Source organism: Microtus ochrogaster, linkage group LG3, assembly GCF_000317375.1.
Source record: "Microtus ochrogaster isolate Prairie Vole_2 linkage group LG3, MicOch1.0, whole genome shotgun sequence".
In the NCBI taxonomy this organism is placed as follows: domain Eukaryota; kingdom Metazoa; phylum Chordata; class Mammalia; order Rodentia; family Cricetidae; genus Microtus; species Microtus ochrogaster.
Window position 1 is genome coordinate 13,414,949 of NC_022029.1, and position 25,635 is coordinate 13,440,583.

The 25,635-nt window shown below is 43.1% G+C and overlaps 1 protein-coding gene across 2 annotated transcripts in view; it reads right to left on the reverse strand.

The window, feature by feature from the left end:
- Positions 1-25,635, reverse strand: part of Herc3 (HECT and RLD domain containing E3 ubiquitin protein ligase 3) — a 121,450-nt gene that overhangs the window by 63,699 nt on the left and 32,116 nt on the right. For both annotated transcript variants that reach the window (XM_026785959.1, XM_005360562.2), the window contains exons 3-15: positions 24,830-24,989; positions 23,959-24,035; positions 22,994-23,215; positions 22,064-22,155; positions 20,692-20,822; positions 19,372-19,532; positions 16,929-17,005; positions 11,920-12,044; positions 9,934-9,993; positions 8,147-8,258; positions 7,620-7,809; positions 5,436-5,599; positions 5,207-5,320 (exon numbers count right to left, since the gene is read on the reverse strand). In XM_026785959.1, the coding sequence (XP_026641760.1) occupies positions 5,207-5,320; positions 5,436-5,599; positions 7,620-7,809; positions 8,147-8,258; positions 9,934-9,993; positions 11,920-12,044; positions 16,929-17,005; positions 19,372-19,532; positions 20,692-20,822; positions 22,064-22,155; positions 22,994-23,215; positions 23,959-24,035; positions 24,830-24,989 (1,685 nt within the window). The remainder of the gene's footprint in view (positions 1-5,206; positions 5,321-5,435; positions 5,600-7,619; positions 7,810-8,146; positions 8,259-9,933; positions 9,994-11,919; positions 12,045-16,928; positions 17,006-19,371; positions 19,533-20,691; positions 20,823-22,063; positions 22,156-22,993; positions 23,216-23,958; positions 24,036-24,829; positions 24,990-25,635) is intronic.

Consider the following 25,635-nt stretch of genomic DNA (forward strand, 5'->3'; position numbering starts at 1 on the left):
AGGGAGTCTAGTCGCCAGCCGAGCAGGAAGTGAAGAGAGCGAGAGAAGGAAGTGGCCGCTTTTTTAAAGGGAGAGAGACCACTCCCCAATGGGCTGGTATCTCAGCGGCTATAGGCTGGAGGAGCGGAAGGACCTCCCGCAACAGGGATCTTAGAGCACTTCTCTGCACTGAGAAACACCAGAGAGACGATTCCAGCCCTGAGAGCCAAGTCTGGAACACAGAAGCAGGTCTCACACTCAGGCTAATACAGCAATCTATTTTGAGTTTACCATTGAACTGATCACCTCTTACAAGGCTGTTTATCCTGGGCTACCCATTTGCCGAAATGAGTCTCACAAACATAAGGTTCCACAGTACTGGTACAGTATTTCAAGGTCTCTGCCTGCAGCAGATTGCATTTATGGCATAAACTCATTTTTCAAAGCGTATGAGACAGCAAGATGCCACGATTTATCAGATCTTGTCTCCGAAGGCCTTTTGCAAACCACTGGATGCCACACTTGCACTGCCCTCTATGGGAGCCTGCAGAGACATCCAGACATTCACTCTGTGTGCCTTTTAGTTTGCAAATGAGGACTGCAGCACATTATTAGCAAATAAAATAATCCATTATTGCTCCTTCTTAAAGTGAACAAAATCAGGCACTGCAGAACCATCCCTGTCTGTGCTTTGCTCCTCGAGGCAGAAAACATAGGGCTGTGTTCCATTCTAGCAACTAGCCAAGGTAATGACATGTGTAGGTGTTCAAGAGCTACTTGTGAAAAACAGTCGCTGAAAGCTTCTGGTGTGCCAAGCACGGCGGAAGCCCGCATAACTCTCAGGCCTAAAGAAATTAACTTACCCAACTAAGGCCAAAAGCAGCAGATCAAAGTTGGAAATTTAATCCAGTCCTTCCTTCCTTCCTTCCTTCCTTCCTTCCTTCCTTCCTTTCTTTTTGATAAAGTATTACTATATAGTTCCACTCACTCTATGAACCAGGCAGGTCTTGAACTCACAAAGATCTAGCTGCCCCTGCCTTCCAAAGTGCTGGGATTAAAGGTGTGTTCTACCACACCAGTAGAGGGTGTGAGTGCTCACAGATAAGCATGGAGAAACCAGAAATGTTATTAATGACCTGGTGACCTTTGCTACCTATAGAGCCAGACCACACCCAAATCCCTAGACCTTCATCTTTAATTTGCTTCTCAATCAAGAAAACCCATCCTTAGGGGAGACGTCACATGTACTTTATAGCCTGCTGACTTGTATGCCATCTTGGTTAGAGACCACACCGAATCCTAGGCCCTTAGCTATCAAACCCATCTTCATGGTCACATGTACTTTGCTAGTGTTTCGATGCAATCATGCCTTAAACTTACCATGCACATGGTACTGATATAATTGTTACCAGGCGGCCTTTTTCCCAAAATTGTACTGTACTTAAGTGTGTCTAAAACAAAGTGCCCTGGTGTCAGACTATAGAAGTCTGAAGCAGCCCAGCTAACCCGTGCTGAACTGAGCTTCTTTGTTGCCTCTCCACAGTTCACTTCTTTGCAGGGACCTCCCACAGTACCCCTAGACAGTCCTTCTAGAAAGGACCATGTGCTTTGTCTTCTCCACTGTGCTAGTACCAGGTTAAGTATTAATACAGCAAACCAATTATTCACTATTTTTATTTTAAAGTGATTAAAATAAAAATTATATGAAATGCCATTAGTATTTAAATCAATACTTCAAGACATCAAGAAACAAGTTTCAATTTCTAATTACACTGTGCCTTCTACAATAGAAAAATTTCTACAGAAAGATTAAAAAGTCACACACTAACTTCAGTCAATCTTCTATCTTGTAGCAATGGCTTTATTTACCAAAGCGGAGATGAAGACTAAGATCCGGTAGGACATCTGTTTATAACACCTGTGCTTATCACAGAGAGAAACTGGTAAAACCGGTCACTTTGGCACGTCTACTCAGACACTGTGGTCATGGCCATTGACATTCTAATAATAACAGTTAAGGAAATGAGAAGAGCTGAATGTCAGGCACGCCAAGCTAGAGAAAAACTGTCCCTGGGCCTCTGTGTTCTACCTGCGGATGAGGTAATCACCGGAAATAACTCATTCAGACTCATTTCTGTCGCTAACATTTTCTAACTCACAAACTGACCTCTCATAATCTCTAAATTAAGTAGGACTAGAATCCACTGATGCTCCCATGTAGAAATTCCAATATCTACTCTTTTAAAACTTTTCTATTGAAAAGTATTTTGTTTTTCAAAACAAAAACAAAACCTTACAAAGAATACCAGTGTCCCAATTTTTAAACTTTCCATGAGAAAAAAATATTTCTACCATTACTTTGATCATCTATCACCTGACAAAGAAAACTACCTTGGCTATTTAGTTAAATACACTTATGGAAATACTTTTCCTTGGAGTTGGCCACAGAACAGCTCAAAAACCATACAGGGAAACTGCCCCACCCCGACAGTGGTGAGGACTAGCCTCCGAGGCATCTCTTAAACCAGCTGCACTGAAGAGAAGGCCCAAACGACCACCTGCTCTCTGGTATTCTGATGTGCACAAATCCCAAAACCCTCCATTATCCAGGCCCGCTGCGACCGCTGAGCAATTCCTGCCATGTCTAGGGGCTAGCAAACTGGAATCCACAGTACCTTGAGGCTATGTCAAACATTATCAGAGTTGAGTTAGGGATGTAGGACATCCTAATACAAGCCATTTTCAAGAAGAGGTGATTGCAAGGTCTGGGCAGATCATGTAAAAAGAGTGAAAACAATGACTAGCAAATGATCCCCAACACCAGGGGTAAATCAGTGGCGACGGTGGTACATAAAAAGTCTTTTTTTTTTTTTTTTGGTTTTTTCGAGACAGGGTAGCCTGTCCTGGAACTAGCTCTGTAGACCAGGCTGGTCTCGAACTCACAGAGATCCGCCTGCCTCTGCCTCCCGAGTGCTGGGATTAAAGGCGTGCGCCACCACCGCCGGGCAAAAAGTCTTATCTAAAAGATGTTCTTCCAGGCTGGAGAGATGGCTCAGAGGCTAGGGGCACTGGTTGCACTTACAAAGGTCCTGAATTCAATTCCCAGCAACCACATGGTGGCTCACAACCATCTGTAATGAGATCTGGTGCCCTCTTCTGGCCTGCAGGGACATATGAAGGCAGACCACTGTATACTTAATAAATAAATTAATAATTAAGAAAAAGATGTTCTTCCACCCAGACATCTGGTGACTCCTAGAAGGCAGCTGTGTGCTAGATCTTCCAAAATCCAAGAAATGCTGCAAATTTATCTATCAATGTCCAGATATCTAATTTGTGACTCAAAAAAATAAGTATATAATATAAAGTATAACATCTTCACTATTTTCAAATGTATTAATAAGCAGTATTAAAAATATTTGCATGATAGCTAACCAATCGCAGAGGAAACAGGACATGGTGAAGGATAGGTAAAGTCATGAGCCATGTGGCAATATGTAGATTAATAGAAACGGGTTAATTTAAGTTGTAAGAGCTAGCTAGTTATAATCCTGAGCTATTGGCTGAGCATTTATAAGTGATACAAGCCTCAAAGTAGCAATTTGGAAGCAGCTGCTGAGGTGGGAAAACTCAATCTATCCACTGGTGACACAGTTCATTAGTTAGGGGCTGAATGAAGTCTTGAGTTGGATACCCAACAAGGCATAAAGAACAGGTGTGGAAGCACATACTAGTAATTCCAGAACTTGGGAAGAGGTGGGGAGGCAAGACAACTAAGGTCATCTTTGGTTATACAGTAAGTCTGAAGCTGGTCTGGGATACATGAGATTTTATCTCAGAAACCAAACAAGGGAACGGAGAGATGGCTCAGCAGTTAATAGCACTGGCTGCTCTTGCAGAGGCCCCAGGTTCAACTCTCAGGAATCATATGGCAATTCACAGCAGTCTCTAATTCCATTCCCAGATCGAATGCCCTTGCCTGGCTGCAGGCACCAGGCATGAACATGGTGCACAAACACACGTGCAGATAAAACACTCAAGCACAAACACTTAAGATAAAATACTACAAAAACAGAACAAAAACAACCCCTGAAATGTTCACCCTGTTATACAACAGAATTCTAGAACCATCACATCTTATTAAACTGGAGCCTAAAATGCATTTAAAAACAACTCGCACTTCCCATTGTCAGCAGACCACCTCTGCCAACCATCAATCCACTGCTTTTATCAATTTGACCACTTTAGATATTTTGATCTTCCTTCCTTCCCTTCTTCCTTTTTAATGTAGTACTGGGATCAAACCTAGAGCCCTGAACATGCTAAGCACACACTTCACCACTAAGTTATATCCTAGCCCCAGATGATGCTTAGGGTTACCTTAAATATTTCCAAGTTTCAACAACGTAAATGTGAATTGAAAGACAGGTGTGACACCAGCATTAAAGCCAAAGACAAGGTATATGGGTTGTCAGAGAGCAGCTTCAACAAGGTTACTACTAACCATAGTAGGGGCCTGGGGATTAGAAAAATAAGTAAAGAAAACAAAGATACGAGTGAAAATAATAAAACAGAAGCATAGAATAGTACCAGGAGGGAGTTTTAGTGAATACTGAAAACCACCCGTGTTTAATTTCCATTTGTTTAAATACCCCAACCTCAAAAGGTAGGAGTAAGATAAAAAACTGCATTACCATGATACAAGGAAATGAACAGATCAGTTGAAGATTGCGGGCTACCTGCTTAGTTAAACATTCTGTTGCTAGAACAAGACAGGTAACACACTACACCAAAACATTCTGTCTGTAGGCAAAGCACTTCCTGAATGGAATCCATTGTTATCTCCCTATGGGAATAAGAACTTAGTTGGACCCTTAGATTTTTGTTTGAGGTGGAAACAGATCTACTTCTCTATACGTGAAATACAAGGTCTGGATATTAGACACACCCGTGGACAATAACCTTGAGAGAGTAGAACTCTCTGCTCTAAATCTAGGTGGGACCTTTGTCAGAAGGAATAGAATTAAGTTCCAACTCTCTGACCTTTGGTCGTGGTGGAATAGCAACAACTCTGAGCAAGCTGAAACTCTGACCTTCAGACAAGGCGGAAATAGGCTCACATTTTTGATCCTCCACAATGGGCCACGTTTACATTTTAAAAACAAACAAAAAATACAAAGACACAAAAAGGCCAGAGCTTTAAAATATGTTTTACATGAACTCTTACCATTCCTGCTTGATGTAAAAACCACATGAGGTAGTCTTCCTGAATGTCCACCAGACTGGAGATCTCGGGAATGTAAAACGAGTCATACTCCACATGCTTCACTCTAAGATTTACCTGCCCAAAGCAGAAGATAAGAACAAGTGAAACCAGAGAAGTGAGAAGTCTCCCAGAGAGAGGCCCCCAGGACACTTCCTCCTACACACACCCCCCCCCCATCCCCGAGGGTTACCTTGTATAATTTCTTCAGCAGCTTCAGGGCTGCAGTCACGTAATTGTTGAAGACCACAGGGATGAGGAATGTCTTCCGTCCCCTCAGCAGATAAAGGACTGCACTTTTATAGAGGTTCACCAGCTTCAAGAAGTATTTTGGGCATGCCTGAGACCACCAGTTATCTTAAGAAAGACATAAGACATGTTTTAACACAAAACCTCAGGCAAGTGTTCTTATGTCTTCTTCCTGACAGCTAAAGCTCCTACAACTAGAAGATAAATATTAGTCTACAATACAGTTTCCCAAAACTGATTTTAAGAAAGAACCATTGGAACATGTCTGGAGAAAACAGTTGTTCAAGAAATCCTAAACTTTTAACACCTTTATTTCCTCGTTCCTCCTTCTCCCCCACCGCCATCTCCCCCTTCCTTTTTCTATCTTAAATGACTTTTATGCTTGTTTGTTTGTTTGTTCGTTTCAGACTCGTGCTGAAGGTTAGTCTGAAAAAGTTGGTGCCAAGGCTGGGTGGGGTCCAGTCACGCTCTGGACGGCAGGACGCTGGCTGCACCTACTGCAGCAGCATTCATGCACCCTGGTCCTGCCAGCACCCCTTTCACCACTCCTGACATTCTGTACCAGGAGTGCAAGGGACACCTCAGTTTCGGGGGAAGAGAGAAACCACTCCTTCCTGTTATGAGACATAATTAATGTTTAAGAGAGCCGTGACATATATTCTCTCCAGGTGATACTTTCTCATATCCAACCAAGCAGGATTTTATCACTAGATTCTTCAGAAATGACCTTAACCACACTGGAATCCATAAGGTTTTCTTTACTTAAAATATTTCACTAAAAATTAAAGCGGGGGCGGGAGAAGCTGCTGAGGAGACAGCTCAGTGGTTAAGAGCACTGACTGCTCTTCCAGACCCAGGTTTTATTCCTAATACATACACTGCTGCACACAACCATCTGAAATTCCAGTTCCAGAGTATTGATGCCCTCTTCTGGCCTCTACGGCACCAGGCAGGAACATGGTACACAGACATACATGCAGGCGAAATATCCATAAACATAAAAAAAAACTTTAAAAAGCTAAAGTGGGGAAAGAACAAAAAAATGGACAAACTATAGATAGCTGTTAGATTTGTGTGCAGACATCTATTGTGTTCACTCTACTTTGAGAATTTCTCTTAAATTTGAACTATAAGATGTTAGAAATAAATTAATTACAGAATTGAATAATCCTATTCAGTTTTGTTATCTGACCTGGAAAAATAAAAAGAAAAATTAAAAAGCCAAAGCTTTAAAAAGTCTGATAAAATGTCTTAAAAACTGCCACCCCTCTATTTTACATTTATTAGAAACATCTAAGAAAACACGCTCTGAACAGCCCCTGTTCTTGGAAAGCATTAAGTCTTAATGTATTACTAAGCCATTCATTATGACTTCTGGATTCATCTCTTGTGTGAAGGTGGAAGCAATGGGGAAGCCAGAGGCAGGTCTGTTTGCTCGAGGGAAAGCCATGCTCCAGGGCCGTCTGAACCACAGAAGCTACCAAGCCGCGACAAACACCTGAAAAAATTACCAAGGGAAGGAAAAAAAGTAAAAGGCCAGGTGACAGGTTTCTGCACTGGATCACTAAAAACGTCTCGGGCGCTACTCCAGCAGAGACCCTCTCCAGCTCGCTGAGGAACGGAAGGTTCTTATCTCAGCAAAGTGTCCGGAGCCTGCAAAAATCAGTGTGGACTCAACTGTCCTAAAAAAGAAAAACAAAACAAACATTCCGTAAGTCCTCACCGGGTCACTCTGTCTCTCCTTTCTTGGAGATCTCTGCATCCCAAAAGCTGTCCATTTGGTCCCACCCCCTAAAGTCAGTACTGCAGATGGATAGACAGACAGATAATAATATTCAAGGCATTACAACTGCAAGCAAATGTGTGTGGGGGGATATGTTAATGATGAATAACCTAACATTATAAATACCTCAAAATTGGGATTAATCTGTCATGAATCATTTCAAGTTGAGTTAAATAACAGTTCAGTTCGCCCAAACTGCAAACAGGGTTAGCTAGAAATCAACAGCAAAGAAAGAATTACATGGTAAAGCTATTAAATAGAGGGTTAGTGCTCAGTCCAAAGAGTCAGCTGACAAGACAAAGTACGGAAGTCCGAAAACAGTGGTATTAAATTTGATGAATTTACCTAATACTTTGCTAGGATTTGTATCCAGCCGAAGAATGGCCATCGCCAGGGGAATAGTGAGCGTTATGTAATACTTGGAATCCTGAAGCAGGGGAAACTCTGGTAGTATTAAATAGATTCTCATCGCTTCCACATCTGGGGGTGAACTTGACAACTGGGGGATGAGGCAGCTTTCAAAGCTGTTTAGTATCTGCAAGAAAGAAAAAAGAAGTGTGAGAAATGTAAACGTATCTGAGACTTAAGTAACTCGCCTCCAAATTCCTAAGTCATCTGATGAACTCACAACTCTTGCTTACTCAGGGGGCACTGGGCAAAGAGTAGGTGCCAGGCTCTGGTTCAGACTCCCGGCTTCCCACCCAGAGATCTGGTACTTTAGAGAGGTAAGCAAAAGATAGCCCAGCGCCCAACACTAGCATATTCACGAGATTAAGGCTTGTACGAGACTCTGCCGTTTCACCTTGCTGTCCCTTTTACCATCAGAGCTGAACTCTTGCGTGTTGATGGTGTTTTATAAGCGAGCGACACACCTGTTCCAGAATCATGGCGTGCTGAGAGTGCATTAGCTTCTCAAACAAAACCCGAGTGGAGTTCAGGTCAATCCCGGGGATCTGGGGGCTGGTCTTAAAATGCTCATCAATTCTAAATAAAAAAACAAAAATCCATATGTAATAAAAGAAAATAAAGAGCAAACAAACACTGATAAAAAACTGTGAGTAGTTAATTAGCTTATCCATTCTCAGCGAGTTTAAACGTGATCCAGTTGACAAAATACTACAGAACACTAATTTGGGAGGAAAAAAAAAAACCAACAGAATGAACCTAACAGCACTTTCATTTGCCCCGGTTTGGTTTGCACTCCCGCAAGAAGTGAGGATGGACTCACTACCCCAATCCTTGCTCAAATCCTACTGTCAGCTGATTACTACCAGAGAAAGGGGGCTTTTCGTTAATAGTGTGGTCCCTGGTAGCTCGACCCAATCATGCTCCAGGAATGCCCCCATCTCCGTGTGTATATAGGCAGCACGCATTGGGCGAGTGAGTGGATGGGGACAGGGGTAGATCTGGAAGGAGTTGGGGAGATGCGGGGGTTAATATGACCAACATACATTGTACACTTGTATAAAATTTTCAAAGAATTAATTTAAATGTATTAAAGAAAACTTTGACTAATCAAGCGTTGAGAGACTGGGGAAAATCACACAGAGTACTGAAGTCTAACTGCTATACTTAAAATATTTTTTGATTGTGTATATTAATTATACATGGTACTCTTTTACAAGGGACATTTTCATATAAGCATATGCTGTGCATTGAAATGCCCACTCCATTCACCTCCCTCTGCCCGCCCTCTAACCACTCTTGCTAGTCCCCTTCAATGCTATAATTTGCATTTTGACTCTTTGCTTAATGGAATGTGTAGAAGGCCTACAGAATCACTGGGAGATGGCAAAGCACTCAGAAGGTGAGCCATAGTGTAAGGAAGGGGGGGGGTCACTGGATTGGTACCCTTTAATACCAGATCTTCACCCTCTCCCTGGCAACCAACATAAGGTGAGTAGCTTCTACTTGGAATCTCCTACTATGATGGATTTCTTCACCACTGGTCCAAAAAAAAAAAAAAAAAAGTGGCAACCTGACCACTGGCTGAAAATGCTGAAACACACACACCCAAGGTAGGCACGCATGTCCTTTTCAGTTACGGCAAGAATTTGTTACACTAACAGAGACCTGATTGGCATACTCATCTTAACATATCATTAACTAGACAGTGGCTGAAAAACACTATGAAATGACAGGGACTGAATTCGCCAAAGCTCCTAACCCTTAGCAAGACCATTCTGCAATATGAGCTTTCTGACGGGCATCTGCAGAAGACATAAGGCTATAAGAGACATCTTATTTACTGCCTCTGGTTTTGGTCAGAGCTGAGCCTAAATCCAAGGAGCCCCTGAATGGAGCCTCCCTAAAACATCTTCATTTCTCATTCCTGATAGAAATGAAAATTACCTTAGCAAACAAGAGGAATAACTTAGAGAATTCTGATTTTAAGAACAAATCATAAAGACATGCGGGGAGCAGTACTTTAGGAATCTCCTGAGGGACAGTTGCTCTCTGCAGATCTGCCAGTGGGGGTGAGTAAACACGGCCACCCTGGGGTCCTCTAATCCATCATTAGTGGACATTTCAATTGTATGCAAATGTCAGATTTTCCCTTTCAACTAAAACCAAATACTATTCCAATGAAGGGTTTCCCAGCCTTTGGTAAGTATTTACACGACACATGGGTTTGTGAGCTTCTATCTAGGTCACTTACTTTTTTTCCAGAAAACTTCCATTCCAACAAGCTGCAGAAGACAGTATCTGAACGACGCCGCTATGTAAGACAGAAAGGGGAGAGATGTCTTTCAGAATTACAAATCAGTGCTTATAAAAGCATCAGCAGCAAGCCAGTCATCTGATTAGCCAGGCCCTTAGGCCACGAGGGCAGCTTCACTCCTCTAGCAGGTGCACACCCGATTTAGAGAACAGGGTTTCGCCTGCATTTCGACAAGAACAAGTGGTCCCGCAGGTTGTAGATTTCTTCTAAAAGTGTCAAAACCTATAATAGAAAAGTTGTTTCTAACAAAAAAACTTGGACATTCTCTTTCCACCATTTCTAAAACAACAAGAACAATGAAATAAAACAAAAAGTGAGCTGTTATTTCCCAAGTACATTAGTTAATAAATACCGGGCCATGTCTTCCTATTCTACTGACCATCCGAGAAAGACGAGTAAAGACTTACTCCTATTGCCTAAATTCTGCAGAACCTGTAGCAGTGCCTGCTTTATGAGGACCCAGGACTGCCACGGAAGGCAAGGGGTAGAACAAGTAAATGACTGGGAGGAGGCTCTGATGGTTTAAATAGGAACAGTCCCCATAGAGCCATGTGTACGGCTGCTTGGCCACTATTAAGGGGGTGTGGCCTTGTTGGCAGAAGTGTGTCACTGTGAGGGTAAACTCTGAGGTCTCATGTGCTCAGACTATACCTAGTGTGGGACACAGACGCCTTCTACTGCCTTTGCATCAAGATATAGAACTCTCGGCTCCTTCCCTGCACTATGGGTGCCTGCAAGCCACCGCGCCTTCCATGAAGATAATGAAGTAAACCTCTGAAAATGAAAGTCACCCAATTAAATGTTTTCTTTTGTAAGAGTTGCCATGATCATGGTGTCTCCGCACAGCAAAAACAAGAAGCGACAATAACAAAAATCAGAAACCATAGTAATTTCTATTGGCTGTAGACTCTGGATGAGGTGAACTCTTCAGAGGTGATCTCCTCTAGCGTCATTTTATAAGGAAACATTTTATAAGAAGTACTGGTGAAGCCGATGCTTACGGCTGCCGACTGCTCAGCAGCCTGACCTCTTGGCCTTCCTTACTACCCCTCACTACCCTCTAGTCTCTGCCCCTGAGCAATGCTGACCACAGGAGACGCCAGCTGTTGCAGGGCAGGCCTAGGCATTTGCTTCAGCTGTCTAGATCATAAAGCAAGACCCACCATGCATCTCTCAGGACAGCCGGCTTTCTTATAGATTGATTTATTTGTTCTCATGGATGAGACTATGGGACAAACAGGTAAACGCTGCTCAAAGTCAACAAAAATTTATAACAAAATGTACAGAAAACTATTTTCATTTAAAATCTAACACTCAACAAAAGCCTCACGTTTTTAATGTGTCTTTCCGCCAGACACCTTTTGAATTATTTTCAACTAATCGCATTAAATGACAAAACTGTAGTTACTGAAATTAGTTAAAAATAAAAGGCTGTTAAGATTCAAGATTCTTAGCAGGTGGTGGTGGCACACGCCTTTAATCCCAGCACTCTGGAAGCAGAGGCAGGTAGATCTCTGTGAGTTTGAGGTCAGCCTGGCCTACAGAGTGAGTGACAGGACAGCCAGGGTTAGAAGATTCAAGATTCCTTGACATAACAGTGTGAAGAAAACCCTTTCTATAGGCAACAAAATACAGAGAGCCCTCAGCAAAGAGACCAACCCAGGTCTTCCTCCATGGGATTTCAAAGATCTTGCAATGAGTAAGTCAAGTTGAGGAGCGAGAATTGGTGTGCAAATCACTGTGTTAATGGGGGTTGCTAATGAGATGAGGTCCCGAATAAATTTACAAGAATGATTTCATAAATGCAAAACTCCACTTATATTCACAACCTCTGTAGGTGCAGAGAAGAATATCAGCCACGAAGCTAGAAAATTCCAGTGAGCTTTGGAAGAAACAAAATGAAAGCAGACAGCAATTACGTACTTGATTGTATTTGCGTTGTTGTGTTCTGAGAGTTTTTGTCTCCAAAGTGCAATGGTTTCGTCATTTATCAAGTTGGTATAATGTGCTTGGTTCACAGTCCTGAAGTCAACAGCAGGAGAAGAATTCTGGAGAAATAACAAGAGAAAAGAGAAACAATAGACACGGATCTCTTCTCGTCTCCTTCCCCAATGGTCTCCACATTGTCCTTCATGAACTGAAGGCACTGGTGGCTCTCCCTTAGAGCAGACACATCTGCCCACTACTGCATCCATGGGGATCTGCCCTAGGCCATTGCTCCTCTCCATTATACTTGGTGGCAGGTAGCCACGGTACAAGAACATCACTCCCTTGCCTCAACTTCTGGGTACCACACCGGACTGTATGTGTGAGACCTCCTTTGCAAGTGACCGAAACCCAACATTTCCCTCCATCAAGCCCTGTCTCCTTCACCCTTGAGGAGGTGTTCTTTAGAGAGTCCATTTCAACTCAATGACCACTTTTCTAGGTCTCCTTTCCCTTGCTCTGAGTCACCAGACCACAGAGGTATTGGTTACTTGCCGTAATTGTTCACTCCACTCCAATAAAATGTAGCATAAAATGTTTAAGCCAGACATGATGGTACATGCCTGTAATCCCAGCGCTTGGGAGGTGAGGAGAGGGAGGAGAATCAATAGTTCAAGACCATCCCCAGCTACATAGTGAGTTCTCAAGGCCAACCTGGGCTACCTAAAACTCTGCTTAAGTAAGTTTTTTTTTTTTTAAAAAAAAAGCAGAATTTAGTTATAAATCTATAGTGTAAGAAATTTCTGAAAATTTAGTGTCACATGAATTTTTACTGCTTGTGTGTGCAGTGCATGCCCTTTGTGTTTTCACATGTGCGGGTATATGTACAAGGTGTGCACACATATTCAAGTACAACCATGTGTTCACCAGAGGTTGACGACTTGGTCACTCTTCCTTGATTGTTCTCCGCCTGGAAACAAGGTCTCTCAGGTAAACCTAGAGCTCACCACTTGGCTAGTCTAGAGCTAGCCTGCTTGCTCCAGGGAGCCTCTGTCTCCACCTCCCAATGATGGGATTAATGCCACACCCACCTGGCTTTTACAAGGGTTCTGGGGATCTGAACTCTTGTCCGCACACTTGCAGGGCAAGCCTTTTCACTACTGAGCCATCTCCTCAGCCCCAGTGACTCTTAATTTCTGGCTTCAAGTATATACCTACAAACTTATGAAAGAAAGTATCAAAAAGGATGTTAATAATAGCTTTGAAAATCCCACACGCTGTCCACACTGTACATCCTTTCTTTAGTGATACCTATTTTTAAATTGATTTTTTTGTATGCATGTGTGTTTTGTCAGCACGCCCACTGCCCACAGAGACCAGAAGAAGGCACTGGATCCCCCTGGAACTGGAGTTGCAAGGTTATCAATTACCATGTGGGTGCTGGGAACTGAACCTGTGTCCTCTGGAAAAGCAGCCAGAAGGTTCTTAACCACTGAACCATATCTCCCACTCCAACCCCAATGATTCTTTTTAATTCCAATGGTGTACTAATGAGTGTGTACGTGCCTGAGTGTGTGCACGTGTGCAATGGTTCATGTGTGAGGGGAGAGGGCAGCTCACAGGAGCTGGTGCTTTCCATCTACCGGGCCCTTAGTAGTCACATCCTTGCTATCTGAGCTGACTCACCGACCCACTTAGTGGCATTTTAAAGAAATATTGAAAGTACTTTCATTTGCTAAACCTTCTTGTTTTCAGCTTGTTCTCCCACACTTATTTATAATCCAGAACTACAAAGAGTTGACAGTGTTTTCTGCCTTCTAAAGGAAGGAAAAAGGAAAATCTAAGCAGTCAAAGCCATTAATTCATAGAATATGCAGTTTTCTCCTTTGCTCTTGCACGTAAAATAGAGCTTTCAAGTGAAACTTGCTAGTTGTACTCCAAAGTTGTGAGCTGGCATTATACTGAGAAAGGAAAGCCCTGCAACCCTCATCAGATCATCTGGGTCTTGATAACTGTTCTATAAAGAAGGACTACAGACATATACTAAAAGAACAAACATAATACTGAAACATCAAAGAAACTCTTAAATCATCATGGACAACTTGAACACACACCCAGCTGCCTTTGCCCCTGTCCTGGTGTAAATCACTATTACCACTAGACTTGAACAGCTTTCCAAAAAGGGACAAACGCACACTGACAGTAACACAAACTTACAGAAAACATGGAGACTTCGAACTGTCTTTCTCATTCTTCATTATATATTCAATAACCCAGACACAAGGAAAGCATAATTTCCCGCCATCCTCCAAGGCTATGGGAAGCAAACATGAAAACTGCACTTTGAGTCACCTGGGGGACGCTGGAAGCGGGCCTGCTGTTGGTCTAACTCAACTGGCCTGGAGCACACATCGGCACTGGCCCGGAATGTGTGTCGGTCACTGGGATTTTCAAGGTTCCCTTGAGAGTCCAAAGCCCAGCGACATTTGAGAAGCACTGACCTAGTACAGTGTTTTTCTTTTTAGCTTGTACATAAGCAGCAAGTATCGAAGCCTGGGAGTACAGCTGAGTGCTTCAGAACTTGCCAGCACGTACTGAGCTTTGGCATCCCCCAAGTAGTCCTAATGGATAACCAAAGCTGGAAACCAGCATATCACTATTCAATTTCACACACACACACACACACACACACACACACACACACACAGTCGGGGGCAAATATTACAGATAACAGGCTTGAAGTAAACACACTATCTAGGGATTCCAACCACATTCCCTCTTCAGTCCTACCCTGACTACAAGCAAAAGAAAATATGAGAAACATGAAAAAATTTATACCCAGAACCCCTGACTAATACAGCAAAGGGATATGTGAGCACGGGTGGAACATTCAAAACCTGAAAGCTTCAAACTCCAAAAGTGACATGACCCAGGAATGGAAAACTCCACAGCAAGAAGCCTTGTTCATGCACACCGTGATTTAAGATGTCCTGTGACAACCCTCATGGTGGGTTTGAGCTGTGCTGTGCTGTGCTGTGCTGTGCTGTTTCATGGTTCTGCAAACAATGACTTAAGATGTAGGGCAACATGGCTTGAGTGTGTTTGAGTTCCAGTGAGTATCAAGTTCATGTACAGAATGAGGGAAGATGTCATATGGCCCCGCCACGGTGCGCTGGAGTTGTAGTCAGTTTCTTGTGTAACAGGCTCCATCTCCAAGATACTTTCTGCATATGCAAATATTGTGAAATCCAAAAGAACCTGAAACGTTATTTTTCTGGCTGACACTTCACACATTAAAGTAGTGAAAAGGTAGGTAATCATTTAATTTTCAATCTCTGTATCTAAACTAGTGTGTGTGTTACATATATATAAAATATATAAATATGTATGGCTTTGTACTTGAAAAGACAGGCGTGCACAGCTACATCCTGAGACAAAGGGCAGTGGTGAGTTGCACGGGAGTCTGGCTACCTTTCTAAAGTGGGCAGGAGGAAGATTCTACTGAGAACTTGAGACTGTAAAAAGGGGACACCTCTTACCAGTTGAAACTTTAACTTCCTAGCTAAGTAACACTATCATATAACTTACTTCCTTTTATCAGTGGGTTGTTTTCTGACCGAACACTACTACTACATTAAAAGTTCAGCTACACAGAACATATTGTATATTTATTAAAGGAAGGAAACTTAAGATTTATGTTTAAGTCCCAGAAAAAAAATAAGAATTAGTTTCTTACATAAATGAATTTCTACTAAGACAACTACTTGAAAACAGAGAAGTTACTGAACAGGCCCTGTGTTTTTATCATTTTTTTTAAAACAGGCTTAACCTCAACTTCCTCTAAGATTTCTCTGTGAAGTTATAAAGCTGAACCCAAAATAGGTCCAAGGTAGCAAGTCTACATCACCCCAAAGATGGTTAAAATGGACGGCTTTCTGCAGACTCCTGACCCGAAACACAGCTGAGCAACTGCAGCGTCCAGCCTGGCCAGGGCCTTTCGTATAGAATCACAGAATGGTACTCAGGAGACGGGACTTAAACATGGCAGGGTCAGAGCGATGGAGAAAGGGCCTCTGCTTTCTTCCTGACCAAGTCTCCTGCTTTTCTAATGACTACCTTGACCCCTATAGGGCTTGTTAAATAGAAGTAGGAGTGTGAGAAAGAAAGAAAGAAAGAGAGAGAGAGAGAGAGAGAGAGAGAGAGAGAGAGAGAGAGAGAGAGAGAGAAAGAGGAAGAAAACCACAACTCAGCAGTGTTTTCAGTTGCCTGCCCTTGGCCATGAAGAGAGGAAAGAGTTAGACAAATGCCATAGATTCTCTACCTATACCAGACCTTGAACTCTGAAAGGCAAAATGTGCTGTCTCCTCTCCCTTTCCCCTTTCTTTCCTTTCTTTTTGAGACAGCGACTCTTGTAGCTCAGGCTAGCCCAAATGGGCCACGTAGGCAAGGATAGCCTTGAACTGCTGTCTCTACCAGAGGAGTACTAGGGTCACAGGCATGCACTGCCACGCCCATGCACGCCACTGTTCTTTGTGGCTTAATTGATAGTGTGATGAAGGAGCGAGAGATGGGAAATCTTGGTGTGGCATCAAGAGCAGGTGATAAATAATAAAAAAGATCTGAACTTTCTTGAATCTCTCATATATTTATTCTGTACTTTATTATGTACGAAACCCACTAAGTCATCAAACGTCTATAATTCATTTGGTCCCTAAGAGTGAAGAAACAGAAAAATAGTAACACAAATGCTCTAAGCCTCCATTTAGAACAAATATGGATATAAACAGTTAATTCTCCACTATAAATCAGAACTATACAGAGTTAAGAAGAAGATAACTGAGCAATCTGAAGGAGCTGCGTGGAGATAAGGCCAAGGCTTAGTCTGTTTCCTTTAGAAAGATAAAATCAGTAGAAACAAAGAGCTGCAAAGCGTCTGTGTAACCATGAAAACAAACACGGACTACCATCATTCCACTTTAAATGTGATAACCAAAAGAAAACTTTACCTCAAACGTGGAGCAAAGTACAAATGTCTGGTCCCCCCCAGAGAAGATCTGCTTAACGATATGGTACTTAAAGCGATCTGTCAAAAAAATAAATAAATAAATAAAATTCAGTTTGTCTTTCAGTGGTTGCTCTCCTCCGTTCTCTTCTGATACTACAAAGTATGCTTCAGAAGGGCTTCTCATCTGCTTTAACTGTGTGCAGAGAAGAGGCCTTCTCTCCTAGTTCACCGCCAGGACTGTTTCTAGCTCAGTTAAAAATAAATATACGAAAGAGTGTCCATACCCTCCCGGCCAGCCTCCCTCCCCGCCGCTCACCCTGACCTTGTTTCTGTTTCTCATGCTAATTCCATCATGCCACTGGCCTGGATTCTAAAACGGGCACTACTATAAATGGTAACATAGGCACAGCAGTCATACATCTGCATGTGGTCCTCTCTATCCCCCTCAGGATGATGCTAGCGATGCAAAGACCTCTTTCCCCAGTCCCACGGAGATACCCCATCGCAGGGGGCACTCTTACGACCACCTCATTGCTTCTCTTCATTTACTTGAAATGCAGTTACATTTCTTCCCCTAAACCATTGCGCGCCCCCTCCCCTCTCCTTTGAGATCATCGTCTCTTTTCGTTACTGTTATAGGCACAGACATAGACACCTAAATAAACACAAACCTTCCCAGTCTGTTTAATGTTACTTGTATATATATATATGATTTCAGGGCTGACCTGATTGCCTATCCATGCAACTGCTTTATTTCTTCTAATAATCCAGTATCTCACACTGTTTCATCTCTCCATATCTCTTCCCTCCTCTCGCATGAAGTATAATCTCCTAGAATGATCGGTCTCCTTGGACATGAATTTTACACTTCCAGGCAACGGCTCTGCTCCCTCATAATCCTCCCATTCACAAACTTAAAGCTCTAACCGCCTCTAGCTGCAATAGTCCTGAGAGCCTTCCCCGTGGACTCCTATCACCACAAGGGCCATTAAGTCCGTAGCATATGGCGTAAAAATTTGAAATTTTCTAATTTCTACCATAACTTGTCAAACACACAGGCAGAAATTTATAACTACTTAAGTCAAGCCAGATTGTGGTATCAAATTAAGCTTGCGTTTCTTGATTAGATTATTATTGTCTGGGAGGAGGAAAGGGTTGAGCTCAGGCTTGCCTAGGGGCTTGTGATCCTGAATGTCTCTGTGTAACAGGAGGGCACTACCAGACCCAGGAGCATACTTGCTAAGCACATGTATTCCAAGTATGAGGAAGACACCCAGAGAAAGATATTTACAAATGACAAAGTAGACACCAAGCTATTTTTTCTGCGTTGGAGATTATTGCACACAGTCCCGTCTATTTTATATTTTAAGCTCTCACACATATCTGTCCCATAAGTAGTTCCTGACAGGTCTGCAGCAGCAGCTTTGTGCTGTATGCTAGGTTTACAAAGATTATTTATGCCCAAGCCTTCAGTTTCTTAGCATCCAGGAAGGAGGAGGATGAACTTGAGGGTCACTGGACCCTTCGACTGTTCCTCTTCCCAATGTGGCCATTGAATCTCTTTGCTGTTTTTCACAAAAACAAATATAGTAAGGAAACTGGTAACTGTTATTTTTAAATCCATATGGAGCCCTAAATCTATTAGTTTAAAATTTTTAATTAAATTTGATTATTAAATCATATTTCTATTTAATATCTTGGCAGTTCAGTGTCTAGTTCTGGATACATTGTTTCAGGATAAAGTAGTTGGTCAATATGAATAGTCTGCCGGCCCAATCTCTTCAAGAGAATCTTCAGAAAGAAGTCTCATCCCATTGTCATAGGACACCAGAATCAGAGCGCAAGCACCCACAGGCCTCTGAGTGAGGCAGATCTGGGTTCAAATCCTGCGTCTAGAATTTTTTTTGTCCTTGAGGGATCATTCCTTCACTTCTGACAAGGGGGTGACAGCCAATAGTCTTGTGCTTGCTATTTAGTGCTTAACATGGTAATTTACGACTTTAAGATTAATCTGCGGGCTGGAGAGATGGCTCAGTGGTTAAGAACATTGCCTGCTCTTCCAAAGGTCCTGAGTTCAATTCCCAGCAACCACGTGGTGGCTCACAACCATCTGTAATGAGGTCTGGTGCCCTCTTCTGGCCTGCAAGCATACACACAAACAGAATATTGTATACATAATAAGTAAATAAATAAATATTTAAAAAAAAAAAAGATTAACCTGCACCACTAACAAAAATAAGATATACACCCAGAAGCCCCATGGTTGTTCAGAGCTTCGCACAGAGCAAGTGCTCAAATGATTTGATGATAAATATCCAAACACACACAAAAACCATCTCATGCTTATCCCTTTCAAAATAGTTCAAGTAAATAACAAATACATATTAAAATAATAGTTATGACTACTTAAAAATATAATTAACTGCAATGAATACCACTCTTACCGGCTCTAGCCGAAAGCTGACCACTGTGGGCAGCCCAATACCCCTTCACTGGAGAGGGGCACTTAACATTACATGTGTGTCCAGTCCCTAGCTGACCTCTCGCTCCACAGCCAAATGCATAGATGAGTCCGGAAGAAGGCACAAAGGCTAGGGTGTGCTGTCTGCAGGAAAAGAATTAACTCATTAGCGTACTTTCCACTGATAAGGATGTACACAATCTGATTTTTTAACTTTCACATAAGATCACAGCAATTCCTACTGATTCATGGGGAGTCTCTCCATGTTCTTTTGTTTTGTTTTAACAACAGACTTTTAACCTCTGATACTTAATCAGGTACGGCTAACCGATGGCTAAGACCCAGGACAACTATGTAACTAGTCCAACACTAAGGCATAAACTTGCTTACGACATTATGAGAAGGTTTGTATAATTTGATTTTATGGTTCTCTTTAGTGTGTGGGGGGGGGTGTGTGCAAGCGCGTGCGTGCATGCATGTGTGTGTGTGTGTATGTGTTACACTTGCTAGTGTGTGAGTCTATGCATGTGTATGAAGGTGTGTAGGCCAGGAATAATTTTCTCCTTATTTTTAAAGATATTTTTAAGTCTCTCGTTAAACCTCCTTTTAAGAGTCTCTTGGTGAACTAGGCTGGCTTGCCCGTGAACTTAGGGAATATGCCTGTCTCAGCCTCTCACAGCACTGGGGTTACAGATGCACACTACAAATCTGGCTTTTTAATGTCCGTGGTGGAGATCCAAATCTGTATCTTGGTAATGGCAGGGCAGACGTGTAACTGAACAGTAGATGACTGTGGCAGAAGTCACAAACGTGCCTGCTGATCTTGGTGAGGAAGGCAACATGCAGAAAGAGATGAACAACCTGCCACATCCTCCCTTTAGGGCGGAAGAAAAGCAGAGCCCTTACAGCAAGGAACTGTCACATTCCTTCTGCACCTCTGCTTCTCACCCTCTATCCCATGAGGCCCTGTGCCCTCCTCTTGGTCTGCTTACCTAAAATCCTTCCTTACCATGCCTACTACGGTCTGACTTTCCCTACACAGGTGATCATGCAGTTGAGATTTCCTTAAACAAAGCTGTGACTGTGGCACACACACGCCAATAATCCCTTCCCTTGGGAGGTGAGCGCAGGAGGAAGCCTCCATTCCATACTGACGAGTTTGAGGGTTTGAGGCCAGCACAGGGTACACAGTACTATCTTATAAAAGAAAAAAAAATAAATAAAGCATACAAACGAAAAGAGATTTCTTAACACGACAGAGGCTCAGTGAGCCCACAGGCTTGCGAGTCTCAGGGGCACTCACCTGCCACAAGCAATCTGAGTTACTTCACTGCCCATCAACTCCAGCACTCTTCGTGGGTTAACTTCATCGTTCATGGAGTCGTGCCCAAGCTGTCCACAGGAACCAGCCCCGAAGGTAAACACGCCGCCACTCTAACAAGGAACAAGAGTCAGCACTAAGGGCTGTCCTCTAAAACCACATGTAAGTTCCGTCCTACCCGTCAGCATAGGGCGCTGCACTCACCTGGTACTAGGCCACCAGCATTTCTTCAAAACATTTATGAAGTAGAAAAATAAAGGAATGTAAGCCCTCAGCCGTGGGAAACAAATTCCACACTGCTTAAAGGACTAGGTGCCGTTTGGGGATTAAGGACTAGGTGCAGTTTGGGGATTTTAAAGATGATTTAACGTGCAGTGGTGTAGGGCTGGAGAGTTTGCCCAGCCGTTTAGGAACAGCACTTGCCGCTGTTTCAGAGGACCTGCGTGTGTGTGTGTGTTCCCAGCACTTATGGCCCGAACCTCTCACCAAGAGGTAACTCTAGGTGATCCAAAGGCCTGTTCCGGACCTCACAAGCACCGGGCATGTACATGACACACATACACGAGCAAAAGACTCGTGCAGAATCATTTGTTAAGTGATAACGTGTTAGAAGGCAAACAGGTTCAAAGCTAACACAGGTGAGATGAGAGGGTTCTCAGGTTCACTCGCATGTAAGAAACTGAGTTTCCATGAACTCTGTGATAAATATTTTAAATGTGTGCTTGAATAAATGCTAAGCAATATATGACAGCAAGTCCTCAATATGAAAAGACATTTTCAAGCTAGGGGTGGTGGCTCACACCTAGTGCTTAGGAGGTAAAGATAGGAAGTACGGGAGTTCAAAACCAGACTAACACATGCTGTATGGCAGGATAAACAGCAGCCTGATGCATGAGACCTTGTCTCAAAACTACACACACACACAAAAGGAAGAAAGGAATGGAAGGAGGAATTTTCATTCTTTCTAACATGTAAAATGTTCTTTTAAAAGCAACCAGACCACCACCTAATAATTTTAAAATAGCAACTAAATTACTATTTTTTAAATATTAAAATGCGTTATTTAAAAAGAACAAAGGATGGGTGCTGTTTTGCATATGTATATATACCAAACTTTTAAGTTATTTATATTGAGCTATTTTAAAATGTCACCCAGAGAATCTATGAAGTTATCCAAGAGGAAAGCATTGGCATATGTTTAAAAAGCAGTCTTCTTTCTGTTCCTCCAGGACAATCGAAACAAAGCGAAAGAGAATAGCCGAATCGAAGCCCCGCAATCCGCCACCACGGCTACTCTGCGACACGCGAGGCTGCCCGTCTCACCTCCTTCACAGCCACGTCCCCCAAGCCTCACCTTCGTGAGAACGGCTGTGTGCTCCTCTCCACAACTAATATAGACGACTTTCTGTGTTCGTAAAAGCTTCACATGGCACGGAGACTCTCGGTCTAAAATAAATTAAGCAGAAGCATGTCACTACCGCTGGCCTTTCAAATAAGATAGATACAACTATCGGTATGAACTTTATGTCTTCTCACTCCCCGACTCACACAGTCGGCTCTCTGCCTCCAACTCTACCTGAAAAGTCTAGCAAAACTTAAGTTTATATATCAGACCTTAACTCATAATTCCCTATACTAACTATCGCGTATGACCTGTTCCTTCCAGCCTTCTCTTTGTTTCCAACTGCACATTCTAGGACAGAAGCAGCATCTTCAAGCACTACAAAAACGTGACCGTTGCTTCTCTCTCCAAACAGATCTCTTCCCCCTTGAGCCCGCACAGCTACTCAAACTAAACCACACCTCTCCTCAAAACCCTTCGTTTCTTCTCTGCCTCACTGAGGAAGAAGAAAGTCAAATTCCTCGCTGTGCCCGTTGGGGTCCTTGGTAGCAGGGCCTCCAGAGCATCCTTGCTCTCCACCTCTGCTGCCCCTCCACTCATCCTCATGGTGGTGCCTGTTCCCTTTGACGGGAAATACTCCTCACCATGTCCTACTTCCTATCTGGTCTCCTATAGAGCTCTGCTCAAATACACCCTGACCAGAGAGCGCCCCCTGACAGACTTGTGATGAACGGGGAGCTTATTCTAAAGTCATGTGACACACTAGACATTGGCAGGCTTGTTATTAGCATCCACCCCCTAGAATGTGGTCTCCACTAAGCCACAGATGTCCGCTCTTGCTCACTGCTGCACCAGGCCAGCACACAGTCAGTCCACAGCAGCCTTTGTTAAACACATGGATGTGCCTGTGAACTGAAGACGGCGTCCAGAGACTTCGCTTACCTTTTTCATCACTGAGCCCAAGCTGTCCTGCGTTGTTCATTCCCCAACCAAAAACGGCTCCTGACAGAGACAGGGCAAAGCTATGGGCCCCTCCTGCAGCCACCTGAGCCAGTGGGATCCCTTCCAAAGACCTCACCCTCTGTGGGCTGGTTTGAGAGGGGAACTCCTTCCCCAGGCCCAGCTGTCCATGGCTGTTCCTTCCCCAGGTGAAGAACTGGCCATCTGAAATAAAAACAGGGTAACCGATGTTAGAAACAAAATGATACAGGCTCCAGACACAAAGATAATCTAGCCGTTCCACTAGTCACTAGCTGCCCTCTGAACACCAAACCCATCGAAGAGAAAATGAAGAGGCACCGCGTGGTTTAAGATTCCCAAAGCCTAAATTTGCAGAAATGCAAACTCAAGCCTTAGTGCCCTTCAAAGGCTATCAACATCATCTAAAGAAAACACTGAAGGTTTAAGAGAATCCAGGTCTGAGCAGGCTGGTTACCAGGTGCACGTCTAAGCAAGGTGAACTTAGCTCTGACCACATGGACAGGATCTGCAGCTGCGACCCAGGACTGCTCTGGGATGGAGGCCTGAGTTGGTCCATGCAGCAGGAAAAGTGCACTCTTGCACCGCCCCACACTTCCCTGACTCCTGATTTTACATTTTTCTGGAATCCTGGCAGTACAATGAAGCTTGAGAATGAATTGTAGCCTTTAGCAACCAAGTCCAAAATGCTTCTATTGTCTTAAAAACACCTGGGCACCATCCTGGCCCTTGCTTCTCTTTTCCGTAAGAGCTGAAACAGCAATGATGCACTGTACACCATCCAAATCACCGAGAAAGGATGAGCTGCACAAAAGCGGCTTGACAAATGCCACTGTTCAGTTAAAGCTTGCAAGTTAGATAACACAGGGCTGCAGAAGAGAAGTGGTTTTTAAATTAACATAGCATTAGCATATATGTATATAAATTACCAGCTGCCAGAGCCAAGCAGTGCCAGTTGCCACAGGAAACTTGTAATATGGTCTGCTGGTTGAGCTTCTGTATTAACCTAAAACAGAAAAGGGATTTCTTAGGTGTGCATCCACACAGAAACACAATTACCAGAAGCATTAGCAACTAAACATATTCATTTTTAAAGAAATCATCTTGTCTAAAAGACCTTTACAAAATTAAGCATGTAATCTCGTCTAACTAATCATGTAATGTCGTCTGATAAAATTCTATCACAGTTCTATCACTCTTAGGAATTTACAGTTCAAACAAACAAAAATCTCCCACACTTGGACCCATTTCTAAAATCCCACTACGTACCATCCCTACTTTAGAAAGGAATTATTATGGCACACAAAATTTTTAGGATCCCCAAAGTATTTACTATCTTCATAAATGATAACAAGCAGACTGTGGTTGACAGTGCCCAGAAACCTACATTTGGGAAGTACAGATAAGGAGACCAGACATAAAAGGTCAGCCTCTGCTACATGGTGGGTTCAAGGCTAACCTGGGTTAAATGAGACCCTGTTTCCAAAATAGAAAAGCAGGGGAGAATTAAAAAACTTCCTGATCATCATCATTTTGAGGTAAATAAGTACGGGAAATACGAGGGACACCCTTTTCAGTCAACACATTTGTCAATTGCTAGGAGCTAGTCCCAGAACAAAGTGAGTTCTGGGCCAACTTACATGTTTATAATTCAAGACAGACATTTCTAAAAAGAACTGGTTTGTTTGTTTGCTTGTGTACCATGAGCATTGTTTCTAGGCCTATCAACACCACAAAGGAAATAGCAACACCATGAAGAAAACAGTACAAAATCAAGAACCTTTGGAGTGACATTCTCACCTGGGCACGGCCACGGAATCCTCAGTAGTCATGAGTCCCAGCTGCCCATCACTTCCTGCACCCCAGGAGAACAGCTGGCCCCGGTCACTAAGAGCCAGGCTGTGAGCCTCTCCACATGCCACATGTACGATGTGCTGATCGGCCAATGCTCCAATTTGTTCTGGAAGAGATCAAAACAGAGGGGGAAATGCAAACTGGAAACGGAAATGTGGCTCCCTCGTTAGCCGCCTTCCACTGAGTGACCAACACCCAACCAGGAGGGGATGAGAATTTGTTTCGGCTCACAGTGAAGAGGGCCTGGTGCCTCAGGGCAAAAGGAGCAAACAGCTGTGTCTCCTCAGACACCTGGGAAGAGAGCCTGCAAGGCTGGCACTTACCCCCTTGTCCCAGAGTTCAGGACCCCAGCCTACAGGATGGTATCACCCACATGTAGGGTCTTCCATCCTCAGTTAATTAAAACTCAGAGACACCCCCAAAACATTCCTACATGTCTATCTCCTAGGTGATCTGAGACTCAGGTGTTGACAATGAAGAAGAACCACAGTGACCATCATCCAAGGCAATTTTATTTTATAAAGAGAACTGGGAAACCTGTAGGTTTACAGAAAAACTCTGGGGACTTATCAGGAGAAGAGTGGCGTTTTCATACCTGTATATAAGATTCTTTGATCGTACTTCCTCTCATTATGTATACTTACCATCTCTCCCCTGCTTATCCCCTCCTATTCTCTAAAGTGCTCCTTCAATTTTCAGGTCTTTTTTTTTTTTTAACTGAGATTCCACATATGAGAAAAAAAAAATTCTAC